This window comes from Onychostruthus taczanowskii, unplaced genomic scaffold, assembly GCF_017590055.1.
Source record: "Onychostruthus taczanowskii isolate IOZ18803 unplaced genomic scaffold, ASM1759005v1 scaffold10, whole genome shotgun sequence".
Taxonomy (NCBI): domain Eukaryota; kingdom Metazoa; phylum Chordata; class Aves; order Passeriformes; family Passeridae; genus Onychostruthus; species Onychostruthus taczanowskii.
Genome location: NW_024496526.1, coordinates 13,257,095 through 13,270,838, shown reverse-complemented (window position 1 = coordinate 13,270,838; position 13,744 = coordinate 13,257,095). Strand labels below are relative to the sequence as shown.

General features: G+C 36.8%; 1 protein-coding gene across 1 annotated transcript in view; it reads left to right on the top strand.

Moving 5' to 3' along the window:
- LRP1B (LDL receptor related protein 1B) overlaps window positions 1–13,744 on the top strand; it is a 290,821-nt gene that overhangs the window by 98,557 nt on the left and 178,520 nt on the right. Inside the window, exons 18-20 of the mRNA XM_041406020.1 lie at window positions 1,127–1,309; window positions 7,644–7,844; window positions 9,253–9,498. Coding sequence (XP_041261954.1) covers window positions 1,127–1,309; window positions 7,644–7,844; window positions 9,253–9,498 — 630 coding nt within the window. The remainder of the gene's footprint in view (window positions 1–1,126; window positions 1,310–7,643; window positions 7,845–9,252; window positions 9,499–13,744) is intronic.

Below are 13,744 nucleotides of genomic sequence, written 5' to 3'. Positions count from 1 at the left end.
TTCCCTCCTAACATTTTTTCTACAACAAAGTAATTGTACACAATGTTATTGGTCCCTTTTCATAACTTTATATTTTAAATCTAGTTGGATACCTCATACAAATGCATGAATTATCAGAATGCCATATTAATTTTATATAGTCACAAGAGTAATTTTTTATCTATCTCTATCAAAATGATCAGTCTGGAACTGAACAACCCACTTTTACCCCTGTTCATTTCCATTTTAAACTTAAAGCCTTGCTCTAGCCTTTTACAATAGAGTACAAGAGTGCTGATTATGTAAGGAAAAAAGCCAACAAAGCAATGTTAAATAAAATAAAATGTATATTTATAAACAGTGCTATAAGAATTGATTCAAATAATGCTTCTTGGTACAAGCAGGGAAGTATAAGTATGCCATTACTTTAAAGTTCATGTTATTGTCGTTAGTAGGTTATTAAATAATAGAAATACAGTTGTAATAGCTTGGGAAAAGAAAAGCAAGAATAAAATTGAAATGGCCATAAGCTAGAAAATGCTTAGAGAATTTATGTATGTGATGAATAATTAAAACCTCCCAGTAATTATTGTTTGAAGCAGTCAGCACTGAGTGCAGCCCCTTTGCTGTGGGGTTTGGAACAGCTCCAGATGCTCCTGCAGTGCTGTGGCAGCACAAACCAGCAGCTGTGGGGGCCTTGTGAGAACACAGGTGGGACCTTTCAGGTTCTGTCCATTAGGAGATGGACCTTGTTGGGTAAAAACGGAGAATGAGGAAGGATGAGGGAAACCAGCTTGAGGATTAAGCACAGGGTTGATAAAACATCAGGGAAAACTTCATTGGCCTTGTTCCTCCTCCTTATACCTCCAACTCTTTCCTGTCTGACAGGTGTGAAAAAAAGAAATAAAAATCAGTATTGTGCATGTGCTGGAGGGGGAGTGAAGGAAGTGAGGAGGATAAGAGTGAGTTTGTCTGAAGCCTGTGTTGGAGTGATGAGTTATAGGATGGAATAGGGCATTTTGACTGCTATACTTGGGAACTCTGATTTTGGCTTGGATAAGGAAGAGGATTCTAAGCCAGTGTAGACTTGGAATGGGAAAAAACCTCACACGAGCAAATTCTTCAATGTAATTCTTATTTTTCTAAGAAACTCCCTCTCCTGGAAGGTGCAGTGGGAGGGAATTTCAGTGCAGTCCTGACGGGAGCTGCGTTCCTGAGCTGTGGCGCTGCGATGGAGAGAAGGACTGTGAGGATGGCAGTGATGAGAAAGGCTGCAATGGAACTCTGAGGGTGTGTGATGAGAAAACAAAGTTCTCCTGCAGGAGTACAGGTAGGGGCTTGCAGATGCATTTTCTTCTCACTTCCTCTGTGTGTGTTTGTGTGAGTTTGTGTTGTTTCGTCACATATCTACTCTGTAACTAATGCTTGATACTGATGAGGTGGGGTTACTCGTATTCCTACCAAGGAAATAATATTGGTTTACACATCCTGTTTTCTGATTTACCATATGAAATGGATGAGTTTTGAGATTACTTAAAGCTGAGACCACTCTCTATGATAGTACATCATGCCAAATACTTAAATAAAGCATTTCATAGTAGTCCAAAATTCAGGTATTTTCTTCTATTTCTCCTTTCTGGCCCCAGAAATAAGTTGAATAAAATAGTATAAAGTACCTTGAATACTTTGAGGAATTAAACTACAGCACTGCAAATTTGAAGTGCAGTATTGGAAGAAAAATACATTCTTTGATTGTCTTTTTTTTTTTCTCTACTACAGTAAAAGGTGGGATAAGAATGTGGCAATCATTGCATGAGGATATGCAGTGATATAAACTATAATGTTTAGAGGGAACTTTTGTTTTAAGGAAAGTCCAGTTAAAGAATAAATTAATATATGTCAGCACAGTATTAATTTTTTTTGTGATTTCTATCAAAGCTTTGTGTGATATTAGGGTTAAAACAACTTTCACAGCAATATTTAAGGGCTATAAGAAGTAGGAATATGGTTGCCATTGGGCAACTACAAATATTGAAGGAAGCTAGAACCCATTCTAATGCCTTTCTTACAGTTAAGCACAATAAATGTGTCAGAAGGGTTGTGTGATCTCTGTCCAAAACTATCTGGCTGTTACTTGGACTTTAAAGTTATAAAAATCATGATGTCTTGAAAAAGAAATATGGAATACTGAATTGTGTCTAAAAAAACCATTTCCTTCTGTGTCCCTGAAGATGTGTAGAATAAGCAGCTGTTAAATGGAACTTTTTCTACAAGTGAAAATGGATTATTCAATTCCAACAGAGTGGTCTCTTTCCTGAAACTGAGTGATGGAAACCCTGATACAGGAAATAGCACCAGGAACACATGTGTCTCCTTGTGCCTAAATGGGGAAAAGCTAACACCAGTCCAAGTGACCAAAGCAGAATTATTGGGGGCAAGAAAGGTGAATAAATCACAATAGATGAGGTTTATTTTCATCAGCTGCATTTGGAAAGCTAATGAGACAAGATATTACTACTTCAGTTAAGAGGAAGCAGAGATAGTGTAGGGGCAGTGTGGAATACAAAACAGAGTGCAGATTTTAGTTACTAGGCTTTATTCCTTTTAGAAAAGTTTGCTTCTTAGGCTGAGCTTTGGTTTCTAACTTGTCCTGAATGATTTTAGATAAAGAGAATGGAAACCCCTTCTGGTGGTAAGCTAAGATTTTCCAAATATGGCTGCCATAATAACAGGAAATAACAAGGATTTAAATTCAGCATCATTGTCTGAATGAGTTGTTTTTTCAACAAAGAACCAGGGCCCCACTTCAAAGTCCACAGTCCAAGCAGCATTACCTCATTATGAACTTCCCTATGCTTGCAGTCAGGTTAAAGGAGGGCACTGTCTCAAGTGTACAAGGTGAAAGGTGACTTCTCTGGCTGTCACATAGAAATACAACAAAACCAAAAATTTTCATCAAAACTTTGCTAAATTCACGGGTATATGGCTTTGATTTGAGGGAAAATGCAATTGTGCTTGTTTGTTGTGTGGAAACAGCACTGGAGCAACCAGTTATGACTGTCATAATTTTCTCTTTTGCAATATTCCTTCCTCCTGGAAGGAGCAAAATTTGGAGGAGGCATGTAGTAATGCACTGTAGCAGAAAACAGCAAAGGCACATTTTTATTTAGCTACTTTTTAATTTGTTCCTTGTGGTTTGGACAAAGGAGTAATAAGGGGTTTATGAGAAATAGTTTCTGGAATGTTTCAGAAGAAGTGTAATTTTCTCTGTGCATGATTCTAAAGAAACAATGCTGTCTGGCTTGTGCATTTCTGGCAGCTGTTTTGGAGAGGAGGCACTGACTAATTGTCCCCTCAGAGATTGCTGGGTGGTGACATCTGATACAGAATGTGATGGCTCTGTGTAGGAACATGGGTGTGGAGGGAGCTGAAACAGCCAGTACTTCAGGAGGGAGTGGCAGCTGGTGAGAACAGTAATAGTGAGATGGTACTGCCCATTTTTTGCTTATTTCTTTCCATTTTATGTCTGTAATTAGTAGCTGCATGGTCTTTCCTTACTGTGGCTTTTGTGGCTTTGGTCGATGTGTCACAATGCCACAGGGATGATTGCCAAGCTACAAAACCAGGATTTGTCAGCATTTAGCAAAAAGGGATTTTTCTGTTTACAGGGATGGTGATCTCAAGAACCTGTCATACCCAGCTCCTCTTCCAATATGCAGTTAAGGATCTATGGCAGAGAGTATTCTAAAGCTTACAGAGATGGCCTTTTGTCATTTGCCTCTAGTAGTTGAACATTTTATTCCTAACAAGTAATCTGACTCCTTTGGATATTGAATGACTTATGGGTCCCTAAAACCATTACTTGTTGAATAAAAAAAAAAACAACTTTTCTTCTCTCCTTGCACATCTTCCATTTCTGTCGTATGTTTTTAAGCCTTTATTATTTTTGTTGGTCTTGCTGGAACTGTCCAGCCTGGGCAGCCCTTGAGCTCCTGTGTCCAAAGTCAGCCAAAATGCTGCAGGTACTTGTGCTACCAGATTTCAGAATTGCTTTTCTAATTTTTTTTTTTAAAACCATCCTATGTTTTTTTTGTAGTGATGTGTGATGAAAAATGTACTAGATGTTGCACAGCAGTAGAATGTGAGAAGGAGTCATTACCTGATTGAGATTGACTACTCTTGGGCTGCTGCTAGCCCATTATTTTCTGGTTTTAAATTAGATTAGGCTTCTTTTAAATTAGACTAGATTAATTTAAATTGTACAAAGGTCCAACTTTTTATTTTAAATTCTGATTCTGTCCACCAAAAATTATTACAGGCATGTACTTCAGCTCAATTTTATGTACTACATAAATTTATCCTTTTTCTTCCATCTCCCTACTTTTCAGTTAATAGTGCTGCACCAAGAGCAAAATCTGTGCAATCTCACTTAAAATGTCATCTAATTACTCTAACGATCATAATAAAGTACTTCTGTGAAGACAAATGCAAAAGAGCCATGAATACTTCAGTTTAGTAAGCAGTACATCTGAGCTGTAATGCTTATTTGTTGCTTACTGTTCTTTTTATTTTTTCAAGCAGCAGTTGATGGTATCCCACCATTTTTTATGCTATTCTGGGCTTTTTTTGTATACTTTGTTTGTTTTGTTTGTTTTTTCCTTACATGTAGTAATATATTAGAGGGGAGAAAAGATTTTGAGGAAAGAAGCAGTATTGGTTTGGAATGGAAAATAAGGAACACACATAGAGGAAATCAAATCAATGGGTGCAGATCACAGTGATGCTGGAAGAATAGAACAAAAGCAGCCCTGGTGCTGTCTGGATGGGGATTGTCAGAGTCCAGATTAGTTTGGTGACCAAAGAACCTGGTGCAGAGGAAAGCTGGAAAGGAAAGGTTTTCCAGAAATGTGATGAGAAAATTGGTAGAGTTTTTATAATTTATCATTTTAGTTCATGACCACATTGTTTTCTTTTGTATCAGCACTCTTCTTCTTAGGCTTGTTTTTTTGGGTTGGTTTTTTTTTTTGGGGGGGGGGGTTTTTTGTTTGGTTTTTTTTTTTTTTTTTTTCTCCTGTCTCATCCAGGAGTCATTTATAAACATCTCCTTTGTACTGAATTCTTTAAATTGAGACATGACCACATTTTTGAAACAATGTGATTCAGTCTAAGTCCGATGTGTGTTCTACAGGACAAGCGAGATCACCAACCACCACAACATTTTGTAAAATATGTCAGATTGGAACATTCTGTAATGTAGATGGGACAGAGATTGAGTCCATGCTATGGTTTAGGAAGGTGTTATACTACAGCTTTAGGCAGTGAGAGTTAGCCGTAAGAGGAAACTGCAATTAATGCTTCACCAAAGTAGTTTTCCTATGGTTTAAGATGTATTCAGTCAAAAAACCTCCTGGGTTCAATATCCTGAGGAAGACTGAAGGGGTATATAAATAGTTAATTCTGTTGCTAAAATTTGTAGGGGAAAAAAAAAAAAAATTGGAGAAGCATTTGGATCAGGCTTTCCCACCTAGCTGCTGCTCAGGCCTCCTGATTCACTGTGTTACACAAAAGAGCTTTGGAAAAGGGCAGATACAGCTATTGAGGCAATTAATTTATGATGGAATTTAACTAAAGAGGTTCCTGGAAACCAGAAGTGTGAGTTTCACTAAGGGGCAATAAAGGAAAAATACTTCAGTGAATTTTAAGTAATGATTTCAAGACAGTCATAATATTTCATTAAGTCCATCTCTTTAGAATCTTGGCAAAGATTAATTCCTTGAAAGTATATTCTACTTAAGAACTTGTCATATCTATCATAATGAAAGATGAATCTTTCATTATAAAACATATCTTCACTAAGGTACAAGGAAGACAGGGAAACTGATTTTCTCTGTAAACATTTGAATGCATTAAAGATTAAAATAACAGATTAGGAGCACTACTGGAAGCAACTTCAATTTACTTTGGGTTATGGTTGGTTTGGTTCATGTTGGTATTTTCCATTAGCTTGCATTCTACTGCTGTGTTATAGTAATATATAAAATCATTGATCATTCAGGATAATAAAGAAGAGGGACACTTTTTTGAAACACTTGTGAGTGCATGCAATGACAAGCTGCATACATGTCATGGATACAATTTTGTTTCCTCATGTCTGTGCAGTTCTGTCTCTTCAGTGTGGAATATTTGGGACTTCGGCCACTAAAGAAAATGGTGGAAGCTTTTCATTCTAATTGCCACCCCTCCCTGTTTGTTTTCAAGCTGATTTTGCACTGGAAAAATGATATTCTGTTGTTTAAACCTCACATTCAGTGTAATATGATCATTTCTTGCTTTTCTTCACCAAAAGTTAAAACAGTCTCATATTTACCTCATGAGTGCTACAGAATTATGGTTTTTTTCAGTGTTCTTGTTTCAAAGTCTTTTATCCCCTTGACTTTCTGCGAGGACATTGACTATTTTTGCATCAAAACAAGACTAAAATGTCAAACCGAGTGCATTAAACCAATCTTCAACAAATGTGTCCTTTTAAGAAAACTGAAATGTGATATTGTATAAGCTGGGAAGGGTGGGCAGAAAGTTGTGTCAGTTCATGCTGAGCAGGTTTGAATTTAGAAGTCTCAGCCTTTGCCAGTCAGTGCCTGGGCATCCACCAGAATTGCTGTTAATGGAACTAACCGTTCCCAGGATCTTCCTTCCCATTCCAACTGAATTTTTTCTCTGCATAATTAATTCATGGGAAAAAAAATTCTAGATCAGCTTCGTTACTTGTGCTTGTATTTGCTCTCTCTCTATTAATTGGAAAATAAAGTACATGACATTTCTGTTCAGGCTCGGTATTATAAAAATTTACAGCTGAACCCTCCTGGCTGTAGGTAGAAAGTAGAAAATAGGTTGGAACAGGAGCACACACATACATACTTGTAAGTGTCAGCATTCACAGTCTTGGCTCTTTTCATTTAAATCCCTCCTTTGTTGATTCTCATTTAGTACCTCCCTGATTTTAAAGATTAAAACCCTTTTTGTAATCAAGAGGCTTTCTTGCCTCTCTAAACATTGATGGTCATCACAAATTCCTTTTCTCCCTTTTGAGACATGATCTGAACATTTATTTGACAAAACTGAATTAATTTAAGAAATTTTTCCTGCTGTAGTTATTTTGCATAAAAGCTGATTTTTTGTCTGACATCACTGGGGAATGGGTTGTGTCTACTTTCTAGAAAGACTTTGCTTTGCAAACCCATGCTAATTAAAAGTCATATATTGAAACATTTCCATGGAGGGCTGTTGCAGTAGAAGATAAAAGAAGAGAGGTGAAGAAAAGCAAAAATTAAAAATAATTAGAAAATTTTTGTATCATTTGGTGTTTTTAAGAGATTTTGAGTTTGTGTTCTGCCTGTATGCACTTTTGTGCAGCACACAAATAAGTAGGGTTGGTGTTGTTTGGAAAATTAGATTGTCAAAAGTGCTGTGAACAATGCTTCAGAGTATAAGTGCAAGTTGGTTTCTTTTTGCTCATCAAAGAGGAAAACAGTATTAATAGAAAAGAATACTACTAATAATTAAAAAAAAAAAGAAATCTGTACATTGCTTTGAAGGTTTTTTTTTTTCGTCCTAAAGTTTGCTTCCAGTCTGATTTGCTGTGTTTATTGTCTCTTTTCCCCAAGGGAGATGCATTAGCAAAGCGTGGCTATGTGATGGCGATATTGATTGTGAGGATCAGTCTGATGAGGATAATTGCGAGGGCTATTTGTGTGGACCACCAAAATACCCTTGTGCTAATGATACCTCCATCTGCCTACAGCCTGAGAAGCTCTGCAATGGGAGAAGAGATTGTCCTGATGGATCTGATGAAGGCGATCTTTGTGGTACTTTTTAGACACCTTTTTCTGATTGCTCATGATACTGCCTGTTGTGATACCTCCTGCTGAGGAAAAGGTTCTCGCACTGAAATTTTAGCACTGGAGCCTATGTGAGGATTTTAGTTTAGTTAAAGTCATACTGAGTTTGTTCCTGAAGTTTTAGCTTCCTTCAAATAAGGCGAAGGAGACAAGTCTTTCAAACCCCTCAAAACATTCCTGGAAGTAAACAATTTAAAGGGCATCGATGTGCAGGAAAGGACTTCAGCTCATTTGCAATTCTCTCCAACTACAGAAGCTTGAGTTGACACCATAGAATGGTTTGGCTTGGAAGGCCCCTTACATGTCATCTTGTTCTGACCTCCCGCTAAGGCAGGGATACTTCTGTTAGACCAAATTACTCCAAGCCCCTTTCAACCCGGCCTTGGACACTTCCAGGGGTCCAGGGGCAGCCACAGCTTCTCTGGGCACCCTGTGCCAGGGCCTCGGCGCTCTCAAAGTCAAAAATCTCTTCCCAATGTCAAATCAAATTTGTCCTCTGTCAATTTGAAGACACTCCTCCTTGTCCTGTTACTGCAGGCCTGTGTCCCAAGTCCCTCTCCAGCTCTCCTGGAGCCCCTTTAGGCCCTGGAAAGGACTCCAAGGTCTCCCTGGAGCCTTCTCTTCTCCAGGCTGAACATTCCCAGCTCTCAGCCTGTTTCCCTGCACTTGCTCCAAAATGCTCCCATTTTCCTCACCTTGGGGCCCAGAGCTTGATTCAGGCCTTCAGGTGGGGTCTCACAAGAATAGAGGGGACGAATCTCCTCTTTTCCAGGTTTATTTGATGCAGCCCAGTACACATTTGGCTTTGTTGTCTGCAAGTTCATGTTTCCAGGTCACGTTGTGCTTCTTATCCACTAACGCCTGCACTTCCTCCCCCTCAGGGCTGCTCTCAATCCATTGTTTTCCCGGCCTGTATTTGTGCTTGTGATTGCCCTGACTCAGTGCTGGTATCACGCCTTGTTGAACATCAACATTCAGGTGGCACAGGCCACACTTTTCAAGGTCCTTCTGGTCCATCTTTTTCCTGCTTTATCACTCGCACAACTCTGATCAGAAACTTGCTGAGGGTGCCCTTAAACCCACTGTCAATGTCACTGATAAAGGTGTTAAACAGCGTCAATCCCAACACTGACTCCTGGGGATCACCACTTGAACATGGAGCTGTGCTAAAACCTTTGAAGGGTTCAGTAAAGCTGACAGATGAATGGTTGCACATCAGATAATTTTAAAAAGAAGTATAGAAATCTGTTTTAGAAATATAAATTTTTATTTGCCATCTTGGAAGCTTTTGTAGGTGTTTTAGTTGACTTTGCTATATGCAACTTAACTGACAGCTTTTGCAGCCCTTAATTATTGTTTTTCCATGTTATTTCAGATGAATGTTCACTAAACAATGGTGGATGTAGCCATCAGTGTTCTGTGGTTCCTGGAGGAAGAATTGTGTGCTCCTGCCCTGCGGGATTCAATCTCACTATGGACAACAAAACTTGTGAGATTATGGATTTCTGCACCAAGCACCTCAGGTGTAGCCAAGTTTGTGAACAGCATAAAAATACTGTCAAGTGCTCATGTTATGAAGGCTGGAAGCTCAGTAAGGATGGAGAGAGTTGTGTTAGTACTGGTAAGTTGATATTTGGTGCACTTTCAATATTCAGGATGTTAACAGCTGTGATGACAATTTACTGAGAGCTTCTTTCACTTTTTGTTTGTTTGTTTGTTTTGTTCTATGTATGAAATACAGGCTGGGATTATCCAAATGTGGGGTTGACTGCAATCTAAGGACTTATTAAAACTGTCCCTATTCTTCATGTAAAAAGGGGTATTTAAATATTAGGCTGTTGCTAATCTAAGAATGCTAATACCAGATGTTTCTAGGAATGTCAATATGATATAATTAAATATAATAATATAATGAAAATCTGTTTGAAGTTTTATACAGTTTTTCATGTGCAGTTAATATGCATGGGCATATATGTATAAACACAATTTTGCATTCTATATGGGGATTTAACATGTATTTTTAAGAAATGGATCAATCATGATATTGATCAGTATTGGTTGAGGGTTCAGAAGGTTAATTTTGAATATGCAATTATATGCTGCCTGGTAGCATTCAATATTTAAGATTTTTTTTCCCCTAAGCCATTCTGGCACTTGTTTTTTGACAGCAGTAAGAGCCTGCTCAGCTCACTAATTGAGGTGAAAACCAACATGAGCCAAAAGAGGAGAGGGGAATGTATTCCCCTCATTGTTCACTGTTAATAAGTATTGAGGCATCATTTAGAAACCATGTTAGGAGTGTGTTTTTCAGGTGCAGTGTTGTGTGTAAAACAGAAACATGCATGTGCAATATAAACTGTTGTCACACCTTTGCCTCCCTGCTAGGGACGTAAAAGTAATATTGAGTTTACTTTCTAGATTTTCATAACTCACTTTTCTTTGGTTCAGGATTCTTTGATAATTTTATTCTATATTATATCTATTCTTTCATAGAGTTTTAGCAATTCTGAACAGAAATACCTTCTACATTCTCTTTTGCTTATTTGGATATTTCACAATTCAGTGGATATGATTAGGGTATTCTTTCTTTATTCTTACTCTGCAGGGATTACTGTTTAAGTTCTTGCTTTATGTCAGTGCTTTGGCCACTGGTTCTCAGTGATTTTTGATCAATCTGATTTGCTATATTATGGACACTTCCAGTAACTGGAAAAAAGCACATTCTTACTAGGTTGGAGAAACAAGAGGATTAAAGGAATTTAAGACAGTGTTAGTAACTCATATGAGGAAAGCTTGAAACAAACTTTAAATCATGTAGAAATGACTGATATTTGGAAACTAAATGGGGAAAAAAGTGAAGTGTACTCATTTGTGGCATAAAATAAGAAAAGCGAGACTACTGTTTCTTGGGTTTCTTAAGCCCATGAGATATTTCTGCTTAATGTTTACTGGTGTTGGTGAGAATCTGAAGTTACAAAGTGATTTCTCCCGATTTTTTTCAAAGAATGTAATACTAAATATATGATCTGAGACCTGTGGTGTCAGCTGATATAAAGAAAAATGATCCTTTTCTATACAAACTGTAATGATGCTACCCTAATGCCATCAAAGCTGTGACAAAATTATTCCATATTAAATATGGCATCTGCTTTTAAAGGCACAAATCATCTTGGCCCTTTTCAGTTTATTTCATTCAAAAGCCATGGGAAGTTCTCTGGAGGACAGATCCTCTAACACTTCAGTTGCTGACTGTGTGAAGGGCATTTTAGGAAAGTGAGAACAATTTTGGTATCTTTTGTGAATCTGTGAGACTCAAAATGTCCCCATCATCTAAGTCTCTGAGCATGAGATCTTGAATGAACTTAGAATGAAGAAAAAACTTTTATATTATACTATTAGAAATAAAGTTTAAAGTGACCTTATGAAGACAAGCTGTCCTCCAAATGCCAAACTACTATTTCAACAATTTCAGTTGTTATGAAGTAATTCTTAGAATAGCCATAGTGATTTAAGATGCCTTGAACCAGGTGTGTATTCTATTAGAAGAGTAACTTGTAATCTGTTTTCCAGAAGAAAGAATGAATTACTCAGAATAAAATGAGAACATTGCCCTTTACCTTCTTTTTTCTCTATCTGAAATAGTATTTTCCTATGTATAAGAAACATTTCACAAGCACACAGCAATAACGTGTGAAGTTAGTATGCAACACATTTTCAGAATATGGTAAAAACATTTGTTTGTGAGCCGATTAGAAGGGGAATATGAGTCCTGAAAATGCAGGAATTATGTGATTCCAACTTTTTTTCCTTATTCCATTTTAGTATCAAAAAGTGTGCTTGTCAGGGGAATCTAATGAATTGCCAGAGAAATAGAATGAGTTACAGAGTAATAATTATATAGAACTAAAATGCTTGAATTGAGCAGTTCTTCTCTTTCCAGTTTCTTTTTCCAAGCCTTTCTTAGTTGCCTCTGCTGTATCTCATTTCTGCTTATGTTGTCTTCATTTCCTGAGGGTTTTAAATGTTGTCTTTTTGCTCCTCCAGAGCTTCTGCACTTTCCATGTCTCTTGTTTTCATCTTCTTTGCTTGCTGCTGTTCTGGCATTGTGACATTGCTGGCTTCCCAAACTTTAAATGTTTCCTTTAGATTTAAATTTGTATTGATTGAACTAAGAGTGTGTTACAGAGCTCCATTATTCAGATGGAAAGTCAATACAAATTATATGTTTTCATACTCGTGTTCCTAGTTTCTCTAAAAACACATTTCAAAATAAGTTGTGCTGATATATTGCACTTGCTCTTTGAAATGATAATAAGCATTCAGAAAAAAAATACTGTTCTTAAAAGATATTTAAATTTCATGTTTATATTCAACCTTTCAGACTTTGGTATAATAAATGTTAGATGAGCTCAGAAACACTTTGTTTAAAATTGATTGTCAGTCTTTCCTAAGCAGTGGAAACTGTTATATCACTTCATATATATATATATATATAAAATTTATTTATTTTATTAGATGTATGTATTTATTTTTTAGATGTATGATGATGTGTCTATCTATTTGATCTGTCTTAGCTGGTTTGAAATTCAATTTTATTATAATTTCCAGATACTTTTCAGTACTAAAATGGAGAGGGGAATAGTCTGGTCCTGTTTGAGCTTAGTCAAGCTATTAATTAAGGTTTCTTTTCAGAATCTTTATCAAGTTATTGTTTTTCTTTGAGGTAATTTTCATAAAAGTACAGTGTAGATTGCTTGATGTGCTGTTGTTGTTGCAGTGAGCTTCACTCAAGCAATTAGGTTCAATCAGAATTTTTCCTAAGAAAGAATTTTAAATTTAATCACTGAAAAATGTGAGGCATTATTCTTTATGGAATCTTTTTTTTGATGGCATTGTGTGGGCAGTTTTCTTCTAGGAGAGATTTTTTTTTTACAGCTTTTCATGCAGCTTATACTTTGTTTGCTTTGTATATTTTATATCCTGACTTTGTAGTAAAAAAATGAGGCATTTATGAAATCACAGAGTGCAGAAATGTATGATTTTTCTCAACAAATTGATAAATGCTAATTTTCCTGAAAGTTTCAAAGAATATGATCAATAACCATTGTATTGATTTGAGACTTTAGAGAAATTATTTTAATAGATTTGCAGAATAAAATCCATTTGATCTCAATTTCTAGAAGATTAATCAGGAAAATAACATCAAATTTTGGGTTTATCAGGTAATGGAAGCATAATTTAAAAAAAAAATGTATTTGATTGAGCCTGAAAATCCCAATTCCCTGTAATGTAGCTGGATTTTTAGAGCCATTGAATGATCAGGTTGGAAGGAAGATCAAAGCCCAGCTAATACTGCTGCTGTTATCTGCTTTCCAAGACCTTCAGGACACCTTCAGTGCTGAACTCCAAGTTTCCCAGGGGTGAAGTGTTTTGTTGACTTGCTCTCCTGAAGACTTTTGTTTTTCTGGGCTTTCTGAGTCTTCCTGGTCCAGTTTAAGCCTTTAATCCTTGCCCTACTTGTTATTTATACAGAAAACAGGATTTTTCCTGTTTTCAGTTCATAAGCCTTTTATGTCTTAAGGGAATTTTATGTGCTTCCACTCATCTTCTAATTCCATTTTTTTAGACTAAGCAGTTCAAGATGGTTCATTCTTCCCTTGCAGGCCATGATTTTTAGACCTCTTGGAACACCTGCTCATTTCCTCTTGCATTTCTGTGCTGATTCACGCTCTTCAAGAGCTGTGCTCAGAGGAGGATACAGTTCTGCAGGCTGTTGTCAGCCAAGTTTAGGGTTTTGTCGTGTTTATTTCAGTTCTAAATCCTGTCAAGATCCCATTGAACTTTAATCCTTCTCATAAAGATAATTT